General features: G+C 42.2%; 1 protein-coding gene across 1 annotated transcript; it reads right to left on the bottom strand.

Annotated features, from left to right (window-relative positions):
* Positions 1-1290: 1290 nt before the first annotated feature.
* On the bottom strand, positions 1291-18417 carry LOC105024667 (cytokine receptor common subunit gamma). Its single transcript, XM_034293395.1, is given in 9 exon segments — positions 1291-1512; positions 1613-1697; positions 1834-1933; positions 2059-2227; positions 2348-2484; positions 3365-3537; positions 3661-3754; positions 11179-11280; positions 18363-18417. Coding segments are annotated over 9 exon segments (1137 nt in total).
* Positions 18418-19358: the final 941 nt, after the last annotated feature.

Here is a 19358-nt window from a genome sequence, read left to right as displayed (position 1 = left end):
ACAGGATTACAACATAGCACACATTGCATTGTTATAGACAAACGTTTATAATGTTGATCCAGAATAAAAGGAAAAGGATTTCTATGTATTGTATCACTAGCCCCTTGTTTCACATTTTTATTATGAAAATATAATCTTTAGTCCAATGGATTAAAAGAATCATAGTTTGCTAAAGCTTTCTAATATGTGTAGACCACATTCTACACAGGTCAATTCTATTCATGCAAAGAGGACATGATACAGGCGAATGAAGCATGCTCATTGAATAAACTCAGATTAAAGCTGAATTAATGTCTGCAAGATCATATGATCATCACTGTATTCTGCAAAATAAATCTAAAATATTATAGCATCTAACATTACTAAAAAACCACCACATCCTGACACGGCAAAGGTTTGGTTGGTTAAAAAGTCCATAGTTGACATTTCAATACCATGCCATGGCTAAGTGATATGAATATAGCCACTGCTAGTTTGTTGATGCCAGTAACAACCCCCAAGGTTTCTAAAATATTGTTTACTTCAATGGGTGAAGGAGAAGTAGCGTAGTATTGAATCATCAGGACTTCACATTGATTAATTAGTATTATACTAATATTACAGCTAATGTTGCTTCCCCTTGGGATAAGCCCATGTAAATGTTCACCCCATTGGGCATCTGAATTGTATCTCATAACATGTCACTGGTAGTAGCAAATGTGGATATTTAGAATAATAGGACAGCCTCCATGGGAAGTTACTTGAAGGGTGCCCACAAACTGTGAAGTGAGATAGCAATATGGTTTCCATAATCTCTAAACAATTTTCACTTTACAATGCTCAAAACAACACTGTAGGCTGCTTCCAGACAACACTTTGGATCCTAGAAGATCTAAATGCATAGCTAAATGATGCTGATTGATATCAAATGGTTAATATGCAGAAAAATGCTGCATAGTTTCACCTGTGACAATAACCATTCAAAATAGAATGTAGTGGTGCTTTTTTCTTATAGTACTCTGCTATGATAATTGGTTCTGTTAAATAGAATACAGTGATCATTATGTGACCTAGCCGATATTGATTCAGCATTTATCCAACTTCATTAAAGTAGTACCATTTGCAGAGTTAGCTTGTTGTTCATTCGTAGAGCAGATTAGAATATTTGGTGGTGAAATGTCCGACAGGGAGAGATCTTTTTTAGACAGCGTGAGAGAGTGTTTTTAGAATAGGGTGTGCTTGAAGAATTTTGTTCATTTCAATCCGTGGATCATGTGAAAGCATCTTTAGAAACAAGGAAATAAAAAAAATTCACTCAATACCAGCCTTTTAATTTTCACTTGTGTCAGGAAGAGTGGAAGCTGAGGAGGAGCATGAGGATAGGCAGTCTGACTGGTTGGTTGGGTTGGAGAGGTTGCTCTCAGACTCACTGATGCTGCCAGTTAGGGGAACCCGTGTATACTCACTAACAGAACAGGTCAACTCTGTAAAGTTGGGTTGGAAGCTAATGTGCTTGGAGATGTGTGGCAATCCCTTCAAACATAAAGGTTACATGCAATGGAATTACACAATAGATAACAGTAACACTTATTAGATAAATATTGAAGTAATACCAAGAAGTAACAATCATTACCTCTTCATTGTCACTGTCAAGAAGGTCCTTCAGATTCTTGCCTGGATTAGGCACAATGGGAATGAGGAAAAATCTCAGCCGTTCTCTACAAAAACATATAAAGTCAACTCAGAATCAGATTATAGCATATTTAAAAGGAAGAATGGAGCATTCCAGTTTGTTTACTACTGAATCTTTATTGGGGGTCTAGGTCTGGGGCTAACTTTGGCTGGCAGACCCACCTTTCCCCACAGACGAGCATGCAGGCCAAAATTAACAGTACCAAGGTACCCACAAATGACAGCAATGGCTTCCAGAAAGGCATTGAGCTGTCATGTTTTTCTAGGACAAAAAAAAACAGGACAAAATAAATAATGACATTGTTCTTAGCATAACTAAGTTCCTGAAACATGTCTGAGCACATCCTCAAAGCAATTAAACATAAGGGATAATTTCTATTCATGTACCTGTGGTGTTATTTCCCTTCATGGAATCCCAGAGGATGATCTGACTCCATTCACTCCAGAACTTGGACTCACAACAGCCATTGTGTATCCTTGTCCTGACTTGAAACTCATACTGACTATTTGAGGGGAAAGGCACAGTATGAGTCTGTTCCCGCCTTGGAGAAGTACTCTAAGAAAAAAAAAAATGAAATTAAACTGGAGAGAAAGTTGTCAAAAACTGTATTTGTTGCTGAAACATGAACAGTATGTTAATATGTCCACACAATCCTCCAGTTCCTCCCCAGCCCACCTGCCAGTTGTCGTTGTTTATTCTATAGCGCACTTCACTCTCAAAGCAGTGGTTTATCTTGCTATTGTTCCAGTACAGATTCAGCTCTTGGGCTTCGCTCATCACCAATGAAAGGTTGGCAGGAGGGTAAAGCTTCACTAGAAAAAACATTGATGTTGAATACAGGAAAACTCTTGTGAAATTCCTATTTACGTCAAATACTGTTCTGTATATTCTGATTTCCATCCATCCACTTTCAACCGCTTATCCGGGGCCGGGTCGCGGGGGCAGCAGTCTAAGCAGGGATGCCCAGACTTCCCTCTCCCCAGACACTTCCTCTAGCTCTTCCGGGGGGACACCGAGGCGTTCCCAGGCCAGCCGGGAGACATAGTCCCTCCAGCGTGTCCTAGGTCTTCCCCGGGGTCTCCTCCCGGTGGGACGGGACCGGAACACCTTCCCAGGAAGGCGTTCCGGAGGCATCCGAAAAAGATGCCCAAGCCACCTCAGCTGACCCCTCTTGATGTGGAGGAGCAGCGGCTCTACTCTGAGCTCCTCCCGGGTGACCGAGCTTCTCACCCTATCTCTAAGGGATCGCCCGGCCACCCTGCGGAAAAAGCTCATTTCGGCCGCCTGTATCCGGGATCTTGTCCTTTCGGTCATGACCCAAAGCTCATGACCATAGGTGAGAGTAGGAACGTAGATTGACTGGTAAATCGAGAGCTTCGCCTTGCGGCTCAGCTCTTTCTTCACCACGACAGACCGATACATCGTCTGCATTACTGCAGAAGCTGCACCGATCCGTCTGTCAATATCCCGTTCCATCCTTCCCTCACTCGTGAACAAGACCCCTAGATACTTAAACTCCTCCACTTGAGGCAGGCACTCTCCACCAACCTGAAGTGGGCAAGCCACCCTTTTCCGACTGAGGACCATGGCCTCGGATTTGGAGGTACTGATTTTCATCCCCACCGCTTCACACTCGGCTGCAAACCGTCCCAGTGCATGCTGAATATTCTGATTTGATTATACAAAACCTACCCTTGTCTTTGAGGTCATGTTTCTGCTCATATGTCTTGTTCTGATGAACCAGCTTGGTTAGTAGTGTTCTAAACCTGTCAGCCATTTCATACTCCAGTCTACATCCCACAGCATAACCTTTCTCCTGGAGATATGCAGAGCACTCCTCCATATGCTCATTACTTGTGTTGAAACTAAAGACAAACCATATAAAAAGAAGAATGTCAATTAGTACCTATGTGTCACCAACACACCCCCACCACTAATTTCCTACTAAACATGTTGAAAGTATGACACAGTCGAGTCATTACACTAACTTGTTGTGGAAGAAGGTGGAGTTCACCTCTGGGCTCCCCCATTCACTCCATCTACAGATGACATAATCCAGGTTCATGATCAGACAGTTGACACCTGCAAAAGCAACAGTTGAAGAGTTCATCTTGAATCATCCATACAATTTCATGAAAGCCAGAATGGAAGTAGGTTGCGTGCAATTGGAAATAGAAACTGCAATTTTTTACACATTGTTATCCTTTCTATAGGTATCAAGGCTGACGTGTTATAAATATGAGCAGTTCTCCCCCACAAAATGACAGGAAATGACCCAAATGGCGAGAACCTCCCTACCAACTCTGACACTGTAATTTGACTAAAAAGGTTAATACATTTTTTAAAATGTATACACTAAAAAAAATACTATCAATATCTTCAAATAGTTTATATTATCTGTAACAGTTTATCTAAATATGGTTCACAGTAAAATGCGGAACAGATGTGAATGATTCACTTATCACATGAAAGTTACAAATATTCAGATAACACTGTCAATGCAACAACATAAATATTGTTTTAAAATTAAAAAAGAGTAATTAACTGATGACCTGCCTTCTGCCTGCAACATTACAGATTCTCCATAGCTGCTTTTATTTTTTCCATACATTTCTTTATTCATCTCTTTCAGTGCGTTGTGGCACATTTTTTCTCTTTGTAATTAATGTCTATACAGTACACTGGCGTCAAACCTGCTATTTGTTTTGATAAAAAGATCAGCACTGTGACATTTATTTTATTCCCAATGAGTGCAAGGCAGCAGATTACCCAGAACTTCTCTGACCTGGTGTCAATGGGGATACTTAAATTTTTTGACCCTGTATCACTCGACATGTTCACTAAATTAGTAATGAGTTCTAAACCCAGCTACTTCCTGTGCTAGATCAGCCAATGTTGAACATAATTAATTGCTCCCTATCCTCCAGATGTGTACCAAACTCATAAAAAATTGTGGAAAAAAAAATCTAATCTAGATCCAGATATATTAAACAACTATAGACCATTATCCAACCTCTCATTCCTCTCAAAAATCTTAGAAAAAATTGTTTCCCAGCTACTGAATGCCTTCCTGAAGACAAATAACCTTTATGAAATGCTCCAGTCTGACCCCACCATAGCACTGAGACTGCACTCCTGAAGGTAACAAATTACCTTTCTAATGGCCTCAGACAAAGGTTCCGCATCCATTCTGTTGCTATTTGATTTTTGTGCTGCCTTTGATACTCTGTTTCACTCCCTCCTTTGAGCGAGACTGGAAACCCATATTGGGCTATGTGGACATGTTTTAGCCTTGTTTAAATCTTCTTTATCTGAAAGATATCCGTTTGTATGTGTTGATGGCATTTCCTCTGACAAATCAAAGGTATGTTTTGGTGTTCCTCAAGGCTAAGTTTTGGGCCTATTATTGTTTTCACTATATATGCTGTCTCTGGGTGATGTCATCTAGAATCACAATGTCAATTTTCACTGTTATGCTGATGACACAGAGTTGTATATTTTGATGAAAGAAGACCCAAAATTAGCTATTTTGGAAGCATGCGTTTCAGATATTAAGAAGTGGATGACAGAGAGCTTGCCTTTAAACTCAGGAAAAACTGAAATGCTTGTTTTAGGACCCAAGAAACATAGAGTTTTGCTGGCAGATCTCACAGTGAACCTCGACTGTTGTATGGTCGTATCCCAAAAACTGTGAGAAACCTTGGCATTACCCTCGACCCTGACCTCTCATTTGATGAACATAAAATACAGGTGCTGGTCATAAAATTTGAATATCATCAAAAAGTTGATTTATTTCAGTAATTCCATTCAAAAAGTTAAACTTGTATATTATATTCATTCATTACATACAGACTGATATATTTCAAATGTTTATTTCTTTTAATTGTGATGATTATAACGGACAACTAATGAAAATCCCAAATTCAGTATCTCAGAAAATTTGAATATTACTTGAGACCAATACAAAAAAAAGAAATGTTGGCCAACTGAAAAGTATGAACATGAAAAGTATAAGCATGTACAGCACTCAATACTTAGTTGGTGCTCCTTTTGCCTGAATTACTGCAGCAATGCGGCGCCATCAGCTCTTCTGCATTGTTGGGTCTGGCGTACCGCATCTTCCTCTTTACAATACCCCATAGATTTTCTATAGGGTTAAGGTCAGGCGAGTTTGCTGGCCAATTAAGAACAGGAATACCATGGTCCTTAAACCAGGTACTGGTAGCTTTAGCACTGTGTGCAGGTGGTAAGAAGTGCTCTAAAACTACCTGGTAGACGGCTGCGTTGACCTTGGACCTCAGAAAACACAGTGGACCAACACCAGCAGATGACATGGCACCCCAAACCATCACTGACTGTGGAAACTTTACACTGGACTTCAAGCAACGTGGATTCTGTGCCTCTCATCTCTTGCTCCAGACTCTGGGACCTTGATTTCCAAAGGAAATGCAAAATTTACTTTAATCAGAGAACATAACTCAACAGCAGTCCAGTCCTTTTTGTCTTCATCCCAGGCGAGATGCTTCTGAAGCTGTGTCTTGTTCAAGAGTGGCTTGACACAAGGAATGCGTCAGCAGAAACCCATGTCTTGCATACGTCTCTGTGTGGTGGTTCTTGAAGCAGACTCCAGCTGCATTCCACTCTGTGAATCTCCCCCACATTTTTTAATGGGTTTTGTTTCACAATCCTCTCCAGGATGTGGTTATCCCTATTGCTTGTACACTTTTTTCTACCACATTTTTCCTTCCCTTCGACTCTCTATTAATGTGCTTGGACACAGAGCTCTGTGAACAGCCAGCCTCTTTAGCTATGACCTTTTGTGTCTTGCCCTCCTTGTGCAAGGTGTCAATGGTCGTCTTTTGGACAGCTGTCAAGTCAGCAGTCTTCCCCATGATTGTGTAGCCTACAGAACTAGACTGAGAGACCATTTAAAGGCCTTTGCAGGTGTTTTGAGATAATTAGCTGATTGGAGTGTGGCACCAGGTGTCTTCAATATTGAACCTTTTCACAAAATTCTAATTTTCTGAGATACTGAATTTGGGGTTTTCATTAGTTGTCAGTTAAAATCATCAAAATTGAAAGAAATAAACACTTGAAAAATATCCGTCTGTGTGGAATGAATGTATACATTATACAAGTTTCACTTTTTGAATGGAATTACTGAAATAAATCAACTTTTTGATGATATTCAAATTTTATGACCAGCACCTGTAGATCTCAAATGATGCTTTTTTCCATCTTCGGTACATTGAAAAAATCAGAAGCTGATGCTGAAAAACGAATCCATGCTTTTGTTACTTCTAGATTTGATTACTGCAATGCCCTTCTCTCCGGTTACCCTAAATAGAATCCTAACTTGAACTATAAAAATTGGACACAATACACCAGTATTAGCCTCTTTAAACTGGCTGCTTGTCAGGGACAGGGCTGATTTTAAGGTTTTATTGAAAACCTATAAAGCAATACATGGACATGCTCCTACTGATCTCGCTGAAATGATCCAGCCAAATAATACCTACATGAAACCTAAGATCAAAAGATGCAGGCCTTCAAACTGTATCTAACATTTTTAAACAAACAGCCTAAGGCAGTGCTTTCTTTCATAGAGCTCCACTACTGTGGAATGATCTGCCAATTAAGTTGAGAAAGACTCAGTACAAACAATTTCAACTAAAGACTTATCTCTTAAGCATGGTCTATGATTAAGTCTGGCCCAGGGGTTTGAAGGTGAACAGAAAGGCTTGATACAGTCCACCCTTGCTGTCTAGCTCGGGGGGCTCTCATCGCCACTGGGACGCCCTCTCTCCAATGCCATTCGGGGTCGGAGTCACTTGCTTTTTGTCTCTCCGTGGTGCCTATTGGGCAATTTGGGGTGATCTCTGCTGGAAATACTTGGCCCTCATTTCAGGGTGCTTGCGGTTGGTTGGAGTCCCTTTAGTTGGTGTTTGGTAATGTGTTTGGATTGACTTCCTGTCTGTTGGGCCAGGTCCAGGGCCTCCCCCGAATGGGGCCACAGTGTCATTGGACCCCCCCGTCTTAGCCCCCATGTTTTACGCTTTGTCATTATTGTGCTGGGGGCATAGATGATTTATGGAAATCTATCAGCAAAAACTTTTATTTGGAACTAAAGTATATAAAAAAAAAAGATTACCCTTGGGTCCATTGACATCAAGGAACTTGCAAACCCCGCCTATTAAGGGGCTGTCATGAAATATGTTGTGGACCATTTGTAAGGGTTTTTATTGACACACTTGTTTTTCTAAAAGCCATGTTGACAGAATGTAACTCCTCAGCCTTTAAAGTACAGTAGTGTTCCATTTAATAAAAATAAATTGGCAGGGTGTTTATGTTGTGTAATTTTATTAGATTACAAATAATGATTCTAGTAATAATTACATTTTTATATTTCATTAATGTTTGCTGTCATCTACAGGTCAAAAGGTAGTGTAGATAAAATCTTCACATAAGCCTCTTTTATGTATTTGGACTCATACTGATAGAGAAAAGGAGACTTAAAAAGATTAACAAGAGCAAGAAGTGCTGAAAGTTGGTTTGTAGCAGTCATCTTTTTCTGTATGTTGTTTCTTTCAAAGAAAGTTTGATATGCATATATTGGTTAAATAAAAAATACATTTAAAGCAAGCATATTTTGGTTGTTAATTGTTAATTCTCTGTTGATTTCCTTAAAGTTTCACTTTTATTTAAGCAACAACAAAGGATGAATGGGTAATTAGCATGCTCATCCCTAGCATGCTAATCCATGTTTGGTTGGAAAACATTCCTAGCAGTTACCTTTTAATTTCTGCAGAAACATGCTAAGCATTTATGTGTAGTTACCATGTTGTTACCTAGTTGTTTTCTCTTTGTTTCTATTTTATTTCATAGTGATTTCCTGCAAAACAAATTGCTACCTAACTTTCTACAATGAGAGCTGTGAAGCAGAAAGAGGCAAGGACTTGCCTGAAGAAAGTAATTGGTTCTGTCTGTCTTTTAATGCGTCAGGGATCAGCTCTCAAGGGCCATGAAGATAATGAAGACAATTTGTACTTGTTAGAGCTGAAGATGATCCTGTATTCATTTCATGGCTGACACACAGTCAAAATCTTGAACATTTTGGCCAACACCTTTGTTAGAGAAATTACAAATAAATGTAGAAATCTACCACTGCTCCAGTACTCCATAATTACCGGTGGTACTCAAGATGTGGGGCTGAAGATGAACCTGTACTCATTACATTGGTGAAAATCAGCCAAGATTATACTGTACCAAGAGTTCAAAATGAAATGATCATTGAGTGTACCCAAGCTGTTGGGGGAAGGGAAGAGTATTTCATTATCAGTTACGTTGATTAGAATCTTGTGCCTCATGAGGTCTTGGTAGTTTTTTCTTAACCAGAGGGAACATGACAGACATTGCTATTTAAACGTGCCTTTGTCGGGTCTTTGTGGGCAAATGTGATGGTGCTGCTAACATTTTGGGGAAACAAAAGGAACACAGGCCAGGGTAAGAGCAACGCAGCTGCTAACTCAGTTTGGGCATTTTGGCCTTCACTATGTCAGTCTTGTCCATCCAGGCTGCCTGCTCATCGTCCTCTATGACAGGTGATGCACTGAAGTGGGTTGCCAGTAAAACCAGTCAGGCAAATCTGAGGGTGGTACATTCATAAGCCTTAAGCCCTCATGTCAAATAAGGTGGACTGTTAGGATGCCAGCACTGAAGTCTGTGTTAGATCAGTATGATTATATGCTTCTCAGCCTGGAGGAAATGAACTAATCTGATTAATCAGAGACTTCAAAAAGAGCAGTGGGGGTTGCTGGAGAGGTTTGAGAAGGGCATCACAGGCCTAGGACTCCCTGCAGTCACTTAGGTAATGGAGTCAGACTAAAATCAGAGTGCATAAGTTGCACCCTAAAGAAGCAAACTGAGAGTTGCTGGGATGCTTGCTGTAGTGGACAGTGTGAAAACCACACTTAAGGCAAAAGTGTCAGATAATCAGTTTCCACACATCTATGACATGGCAAAATAGTTAATTGCTATAGTCAACATTCAGCGCACTCAGATGCCCTAGATCCAAAATCCAGCAAAGTGCTTCTCTGGCAATTTTGCCTCATATTCACCAACAAACCCAAAGGATTTTTACAAGGCAGGGTTTTTCCAAAGTGCTCGACGTGATGGACATGCAACTAAATGAGCCACAGGATGGCCTGGAAAAATCTGGTTAAACTTGAGAAATTCTTTCTCTCAGGGGAAAAGGATGCTACTGTGGTGGACTGACAGTCACTTGACATGCAGCTGGCCATGTTCAAGATGCAAAACCAGTACTCAACAAGTATTGAAGCTGCAACTCTTCTCTGGGATCAGTTACCTGAGGTCCATGGTGTTTTTGTTCAGGTCGAAGCCCTCATTTAAATTCTGATGGTTGTTCCTGTATCCTCAGAAGCCAAAAGTAGTTTCAGTACATTAAGAAGTCTGAAAACCTGGCTGAGAAGTATCTTGTTGTAAAGTCGCATAAACAATGTGGCTGTCAGTCCCATTCAACAGGTTAGACTTCCAGCCTTTTGTCATGGCAAATGAAAACAGGAAGTCTGTGTTTGGCACTTTTGATTAGATTGTAAAGAAATCAATTAAGTAAAATAAATATGTAAAATAAGCTTGATAAATAAAATACATTTGATTGACTGAACGATATATGAACAACATATTACTGCCTAAAATGGGTAGTTTCATAGTTTGATTAGTTTTGTCCCAGACTGCATCATTAAAAAGATCTGCCAATAAATATGTTTGTTGTGTGTGGAGAAAAAAAAACATCATGATTTTTGAACAGTCCTCCCAGTCTAATTTACTGCCTGATCCTGTCCACTCTTTTTAATTAAACTGCATTGCGCGTCTACCGGAGGTTACTTGTGTGATTCCAGTTCTGAATGGGACCTAGTTTGTGAAACACTAGCATACAGAATAAACCAATATCATTTAGTTTGGTATAATTTTGGTAAACTAGGCTATCCCTTTAAAATGTCTAGAATAGTATTTTTTTTCACCACACATTAAACTCTATTCTGAATAGAATGTGCATATGACTGCTAAATCATATTATGAGATGGATGGCATTTTTACAGGAAACCACATGGTACTCTAGCAGGGGACTTTCGGCGGCACAGCAGCGGTAGGAACCGAAGCAGTATTTTGTAACTTTTCTTTATATCAAGCCTTTTTCAGAAGTGTTTACAATTTTACAAATGTTCAGTTGTTTGATACATTTTATTGCTAGAGGACTTGGCATAAAATAACAATGGTACTTATTATTTCAATAATGCCAAGAAATAAAACCAATATAAAACCACTAACTGACAATGAGAGAAGAACCAAACCAAATATTTGGGACAAAAAACAAAACAAATTCTATCAATATTAATAAATGCACCTTTGAAAAGTTAAAGCATGAATAATAATAATATATTGATAAAAATATATTCAAAATCAATATTCCAATAGAAAGATCTTACTAGGGGTGAATGAAGCCTTATATCCTTGGAGAGAGATGAGAAGGAATAACCAGATTCCAACCATTTTTATGTCCAGTACGAAGAACTGAAGCCAGGTCTTTGCTTGTATTTAGAATTTGTGTGCGGGTGTTGTCTTCCTTGTTGTCATCCTCATTTATATAGCTACGCGTAGCAGAAATGCGTGCTCCACTTCCTTTTGCAAAGGTCACATGGCTTTAGTCATTAAAATAATGAAACTAAAAGTCACTACCTAAAAAGCATACAATATTGTCCAACGTGTTTGAACTGGTTATTACATATTCATGAAAAATATGATATGTAAATATGTAAATATGTAAATATGTATAACAAAGTTTTCAGAAAAACCACTCCCATCCACACACAACTAAGAACTAACAAAATATAGTCTAATGCTTTTGAGACAGTACTGGGAGACACAGCAAACCTTCTTTCGACAGCACGTATGGATCTGCCATCCTGGAGGAGCTGGACTAGCAGTGCAACCTGATAAGGAGAGAGCAATTGCCTGTGGCCACCACCTGCAAAACCATTCCCTTTTTGGGGGTATTCTTGCTTTTTGTCCTCTCCAGTGCGCCTGTTGTCACTTTAATTTGCACCAAAACATGTGACATTGATTCACAATCGCTCATGCTTCCTAACTGGACAGATTGAAATCCCTGAAGTTTTATTGACTCTGTTTTATACTGTGATGACATGTTCCCTTAATATTTTTGAACAGTGTAGTAATGTCCTATATTTCAAACATATTCCTCCCCAAAAAATGTTTTTGTGAACTACTACTGTACTGACCTACTGTCTCATTCCAACTCATTGTTCAGCCACTCATAGTCACTACATCTTCTTCGAACAATAGAAGCATTCATTGGAAACAAAAACAAAAATGTATTAAAACAACCAACAATGAAATGCTAACTCGGTAGCTAACGCTACCTAATGTCAACCACTTGTGTAGCTCACAGTGCTAGTTGGCTAGCTAGATAAGCCAGATAACTAGGCGGAACCAAATCCTGGGCCTCGATTTTCCAGCATATAAAAATAGCTAGCTAGCTGAAAATGTCTGTAGTTCCTTTTAACGATATGTGAAGACATATCTAGCTATAGCAACCTACCCGTATTTGGACTTCATCCATTGTGAATCGGTTCCACCCTGTCTCCAACAGTTTGTGGGTCATAAACATCAATGTCAGGAAAATTGCTGGGCGGACCATAAGCATCTGTCAGGTCCTGAGGCTTTGAATTGAATCGGTGGGTATCAGCCGCCTTGGGATCTGACATCTTTCTTGTCTGACAACCCGGAGGATTTTCACGTCAGAAAATGTAATAATAACTACAAGCAATTCTTACAGTGGGGAGAACAAGTATTTGATACACTGCCGATTTTATCATAGGTACTCTTCAACTGAGAGTGACGGAATCTATAACAAAAATCCAGAAAATCACTGTGTAGCATTTTATTGCATGACATAAGTATTTGATACATCAGAAAAGCAGAACCTAATATTTGGAACAGAAACCTTTGTTTGCAATGACAGAGGTCATATGTTTCCTGTAGTTCTTGACCAGGTTTGCACACACTGCAGCAGGGATTTTGGCCCACTCCTCCATACAGACCTTCTCCAGATCCTTCAGGTTTCAGGGCTGTCGCTGGGCAATACGGACTTTCAGCTCCCTCCAAAGATTTTCTATTGGGTTCAGGTCTGGAGACTGGCTGGGCCACTCCAGGACCTTGAGATTCTTCTTACGGAAGCCACTCCTTAGTTGCCCTGGCTGTGTGTTTCGGGTCGTTGTCATGCTGGAAGATCCAGCCACGACCCATCTTCAATGCTCTTACTGAGGGAAGGAGGTTGTTGGCCAAGATCTTGCGATACATGGCCCCATCCATCCTCCCCTCAATACGGTGCAGTTGTCCTGTCACCATTGCAGAAAAGCATCCCCAAAGAAGGATGTTTCCACCTCCATGCTTCAGGGTTGGGATGGTGTTCTTGGGGTTGTACTTGTCCTTCTTCATCCGCCAAACACAGCGGAGTTTAGACCAAAAAGCTAAATTTTTGTCACATCAGACCACATGACCTTCTCCCATTCCTCCTCTGGATCATCCATATGGTCATTGGCAAACTTCAGACGGGCCTGGACATGCGCTGGCTTGAGCAGGGGGACCTTGAGTGCGTTGCAGGATTTTAATCCATGACGGCATAGTGTGTTACTAATGGTTTTCTTTGAGACTGTGGTCCCAGCTCTCTTCAGGTCATTGACCAGGTCCTGCCGTGTAGTTCTGGGCTGATCCCTCACCTTCCTCACGATCATTGATGCCCCACGAGGTGAGATCTTGCATGGAGCCCCAGACAGAGGGAGATTGACCGTCATCTTGAACTTCTTCCATTTTCTAATAATTGCGCCAACAGTTGTTGCCTTCTCACCAAGCTGCTTGCCTATTGTCCTGTAGCCCATTCCAGCCTTGTGCAGGTCTACAATTATATCCCTGATGTCCTTATACAGCTCTCTGGTCTTGGCCATTGTGAAGAGGTTGGAGTCTGTTTGATTGAGTGTGTGGACAGGTTTCTATTATACAGGTTACGAGTTCAAACAGGTGCAGTTAATACAGGTAATGAGTGGAGAACAGGAGGGCTTCTTAAAGAAAAACTAACAGGTCTGTGAGACCCGAAATTCTTATTGGTTGGTAGGTGATCAAATGCTTATGTCATGCAGTAAAATGCAAATTAATTATTAAAACATTTTACAATGTGATTTTCTGGATTTTTGTTTTAGATTCCGTCTCTCACAGTTGAAGTGTACCTATGATAAAAATGACAGACCTCTACATGCTTTGTAAGTAGGGAAACCTGCAAAATCAGCAGTGTATCAAATACTTGTTCTCCCCACTGTATATACCCCTTTATATAAATTGTTTGTGGTCTTCGAATTTCAAGGAGTGTAAATTAATCTAGCTAACCTGCACAGCCAGCCATGGAGGCCTTAAGACACACATCTTTCGGTTGGCTTACACTTCACTTTAATCAAATTATACTGTACATTATTATATAATAATAAGTATTGTCATATTGTCATCACAGACGGATCGGTGCAGCTTCTGCAGTAATGCAGTCGATGTATCGGTCTGTCGTGGTGAAGAAAGAGCTGAGCCGCAAGGCGAAGCTCTCGATTTACCGGTCAATCTACGTTCCTACTCTCACCTATGGTCATGAGCTTTGGGTCATGACCGAAAGGACAAGATCCCGGATACAGGCGGCCGAAATGAGTTTTCTCCGCAGGGTGGCTGGGCGATCCCTTAGAGATAGGGTGAGAAGCTCGGTCACCCGGGAGGAGCTCAGAGTAGAGCCACTGCTCCTCCACATCGAGAGGGGTCAGCTGAGGTGGCTTGGGCATCTTTTTCGGATGCCTCCGGAACGCCTTCCTGGGAAGGTGTTCCGGTCCCGTCCCACCGGGAGGAGACCCCGGGGAAGACCTAGGACACGCTGGAGGGACTATGTCTCCCGGCTGGCCTGGGAACGCCTCGGTGTCCCCCCGGAAGAGCTAGAGGAAGTGTCTGGGGAGAGGGAAGTCTGGGCATCCCTGCTTAGACTGCTGCCCCCGCGACCCGGCCCCGGATAAGCGGGAGAAGATGGATGGATGGATGGATATTGTCATTTTAATTTACTGTATTATCATTATAATTTAATTTTACTTCATGTTCATCTAATTTAATATTCTTATTTTCTTTTTCATGCACTTTGAGATTATTTCTCTGTAATGAAAAGCCCTTTACAAATGTAATACATTATTATTGCTATTATCATTAGCCTGTTTATGAGGGCCACCCCGTGCCCTCTTTTCGTTGCACAAACACACATTTGCCCAGTAGTGCACTGAAAGCGCTGCGTAGACTAGAAAATGGATCCGCCCAAGTCTCTGATGTTGACACCCATTCTGGAAGTATCATACATTAAAACTCATATAACTGTCATATATGACTCAAACCATACAATATTCCATTCACACACATTTCAGTTTTTTTCTACTTAAATTTGTTATTTATCACCGACTTCACCTTTGGAGGCCTCAGAAAACTTTATCAGAGGGTCTCTGAGAAAGTGTAGTTATACAGTGGATATAAAAAGTCTACACACCCCTGTTAAAATGCCAGGTTCTTGTGATGTAAAAGAATGAGACAAAGAAAAAACATGTCAGAACTTTTTCCACCTTTAATGGGACCTATAACATGAACAATTGAAAAACCAACTGAAATCTTTGAGGGGAAAAATTAAAAATTACCTGGTTGCATAAGTGTGCACACCCTTAAACTAATACTTTGTATTAGCACCTTTTGATTTTATTACAGCACTCAGTCTTTTTGGGTAGGAGTCTATTTGCATGGCACATCTTGACGTGGCATTATTTGCCCCAAAGCATGATGCTGCCACCACCATGCTTCACTGTGGGTATGATGTTCTTTGGGTGATGTGCAGTGTTGTTTTTGCGCCAAACATAGCTTTTGGAATTATGGCCAAAAAGTTCAACCTTGCTTACATCAGACCATAACACATTTTACCATGTGCTTTTGGGAGACTTTATGTTTTTTTTCAAAGTTCAGCTGGGCTTGGATGATTTTCTTTGAAAGAAAAGGTTTCCGTCTTGCCACCCTACCACATAGCCCATTCATTTGAAGAATATGGGAGATTGTTGTCACATGTAGCACACAGCCAGTACTTGCCAGAAATTCCTGCAGTTCCTTTAATGTTTCTGTAGGCCTCTTGGAAGCCTCCCTGACTAGTTCTCATCTCGTCTTTTCATATATTTTGGAGGGTCGTCCAGTTTTTGTTAATGTCTCTGTTGTGCCATATTTTCTCCACTTGATGATGACTGTCTACACTGTGTTCCATGGTATATCTAATGCTTTGGAAATTATTGATATCTTTCAACAATGAGATCCCTCTGATGCTTTGGAAGATCTCTGCGGACCGTGAATTTTGCTCTGAGATGCAACTAAGAAAATGTCAGGAAAACCCTATCAGAACAGCTGAACTTTATTTGTGATTAATCCGAGTCACGTTAAATGATGGCAGGGGTGTAATGACTTCTATTTAACATGAGTTTGAATGTGATTGGTTAATTCTGAACACAGCCACATCCCCAGTTATAAGAGGTTGTGAACAATGATGCAAACAGGTTTTTATTTTTACCTTTTCCCCCTCGAATATTTTTGTTTGTTTTTCAATTTAATTGTTCACATTATACACTCACCTAAAGGATTATTAGGAATACCATACTAATACTGTGTTTGACCCCCTTTCGCCTTCAGAACTGCCTTAATTCTACATGCCATTGATTCAACAAGGTGCTGAAAGCATTCTTTAGAAAGTTTGGCCCATATTGATAGGATAGCATCTTGCAGTTGATGGAGATTTGTGGGATGCACATCCAGGGCACGAAGCTCCCGTTCCACCACATCCCAAAGATGCTCTATTGGGTTGAGATCTGGTGACTGTGGGGGCCATTTCAGTACAGTGAACTCATTGTCATGTTCAAGAAACCAATTTGAAATGATTTGAGCTTTGTGACATGGTGCATTATCCTGCTGGAAGTAGCCATCAGAGGATGGGTACATGGTGGTCAAAAAGGGATAGACATGGTCAGAAACAATGCTCAGGTAGGCCGTGGCATTTAAACGATGCCCAATTGGCACTAAGGGGCCTAAAGTGTGCCAAGAAAACATCCCCCACAATATTAAACCATGTTGTGGATTCACAAATGCTTTGCTGCATACCTCGGTTGTAACAAGGTAAAAGTTGCTCTTCTATCAGCTTGAATCAGTCGGCCCATTCTCCTCTGACCTCTAGCATCAACAAGGCATTTTTGCCCACAGGACTGCCGCATACTGGATGTTTTTCCCTTTTCACACCATTCTTTGTAAACCCTAGAAATGCTTGTGCGTGAAAATCCCAGTAACTGAGCAGATTGTGAAATACTCAGACCGGCCCGTTTGGCACCAACAACCATGCCATGCTCAAAATTGCTTGAAAGTATATGATCGCAACCCTTACAACCAAGTAAGTCTTCTTCAACCGAAGGCCTGTGAAGAAATTGAGGCACTAGCATGTCAAGGATGGATCCAGCATTCATTGCATTTTTTTGCCTGCCTGACTCGTGAAAATATATACTGTTATGTGGATGAAATTCAGTATGATTTGCATGACAAACTTTTCCCTTCGTTTGCTTATTTAATGTTTACTTATATTAATGAAATCTAAAACGTAGTGTCATGATTTCAAATCACATTTCTTTATTTGGTTTATCAATCAATCAATAAAATGTATTTAAGAAGCTCTTTTTAGCTGTTGTCACAAAGTGCTTTTACAAAACACCCGACCTTGAAACCCAAGGAGCAAACTACAGTAGTGTTGAATTTCAGTGGCTATGAAAAACTCCATAGGAAAGCCGAAAGTTAGAAAGAAACCTGGCTCAGAGGGGTGGCCAGTCCTCTTCTGGCTGTGCCGGGTTAACATATTAAGGGTACAAATTGTAAAAATTTATAAATGCATGTTGGCTGAGTCCAGAGTCTATTTAAACTTAGTCCAAGTCGGAAGCATGACCAGATGGACAGGGACAACACGGGGGAGGTGTCAGCAGAATGGCAGCTGAAATCGTCAGGTATTGTGACAACTGCGACCTCTGCTGGTTCACCTCCCCCTGCAGTGGGCGGGCCCCAGCGGTCGACGTCACCGGCCTTCTGACACCACCGTCTCATCATACATTTCACCTGTGTCCCGTTTAGTGCACCTGTTCCTCATCATCGCTGTTTCCCCCCGGTATATATGTTCCCTCTGCTCCCCCTGTCTTTGTGTGTGATTGTCTCTGTCTATGTAGAAAGAGCTGTGCGACGCTTCGTGTATATAGATACATATATACGTGTTTACACTGGATAGAAATAAATATCCTTCTACCACGCCATTCTCCTGCTCCTCCTTGTTCCACCCACCGAAGCCGTGACAGAATCACACACCAATACTACAACAAGGATATGGAGCCTGAAGGAGCCACAGGCGAGGTCGGTGTTGCGGAGGCAGTCCAAGTACACTCAACAATGCTGGCCAGCCTAGGCGCTGCAATGGACAGCGTACTGAAAGCGGTGCAGCGCCTAGAGCTGAGCCAGCGGAACCCCGCAGCACCGGCCGTCTCTACGCCTTCCCAAGCCACGCCGCCCAGCACGGGAGCGATGGCCATTCCGCTACCCAGGGCCTACGACGGGGCGGCGGACCGCTGCCAGGGTTTCCTGCTGCAACTGGACATCGCGCTCCAGGCAATGTATCCTGCGCCGACCGAAGCCCAGAAGATCTCTTCACTCGTCTCCTGCCTGTCCGGGAAAGCCCTGGAGTGGGCCACCGCCGTTTGGAACTTCGAGCAGCCCACCCAGGGCAGCTACGCTGAGTTCACCCGCCGCTTCCGAGTCGTGTTTGACCATCCGCACGAAGGGAGAGAGGCGGGTGAACGACTGTTCCACCTACGGCAGGAGACGAGATCGGCGCAGGAGTTCGCTCTGGAGTTCCGGACCCTGGCAGCGGGATCGGGGTGGAACGAGCGGGCTCTGATCGACCACTACCGGTGTAGCCTACGCGAGGACGTCCGGAGGGAGCTGGCTTGTCGAGACGTGTCCCTCTCCTTTGACCAACTGGCGGACATCTCCATCCGTCTCGACAACCTGCTAGCTGCCCGAGGACGTCCCGGTAGAGGCCCGCCCGTTCCACCCTGCCAACCCGTCACCGCCGTCCCCGTGGAATTGGGGGCGGCTGCACTGCCGGGCAGACGTCGGGGAGGGCAGGTGCGGAGTGCCTCCAGGGGGCAACGAGGCCGTAATACTGCACCACACCGCACCTCCCTCCCTGAGTCAAGAGGCGACAGGCAGGGCACTTCCGCATCACCCCAGGTAGCACATGCACATTCGCCACTAACCTCTTCCCTCTCTATGTGCACTGTCCCTGTTAGGTTCCCCGGATTTCCGCTGCTTGCCCGGTGTAAGGCGCTGGTAGACTCAGGCGCAGCCGGGAATTTCATGGATAGGTCTTTTGCCCTACGGTCGCACATACCCCTCCAGGACCTCGACACCCCCCTGCCCGTGAGAGCTCTAGACAGCCGGCCACTAGGGTCAGGGCTGGTCACTAGTTGCA

Source organism: Esox lucius, chromosome 7, assembly GCF_011004845.1.
Source record: "Esox lucius isolate fEsoLuc1 chromosome 7, fEsoLuc1.pri, whole genome shotgun sequence".
Lineage (NCBI taxonomy): Eukaryota > Metazoa > Chordata > Actinopteri > Esociformes > Esocidae > Esox > Esox lucius.
The sequence above is the reverse complement of the archived record's forward strand: the minus strand, read 5'-3'. Positions and strand labels throughout refer to the sequence as shown.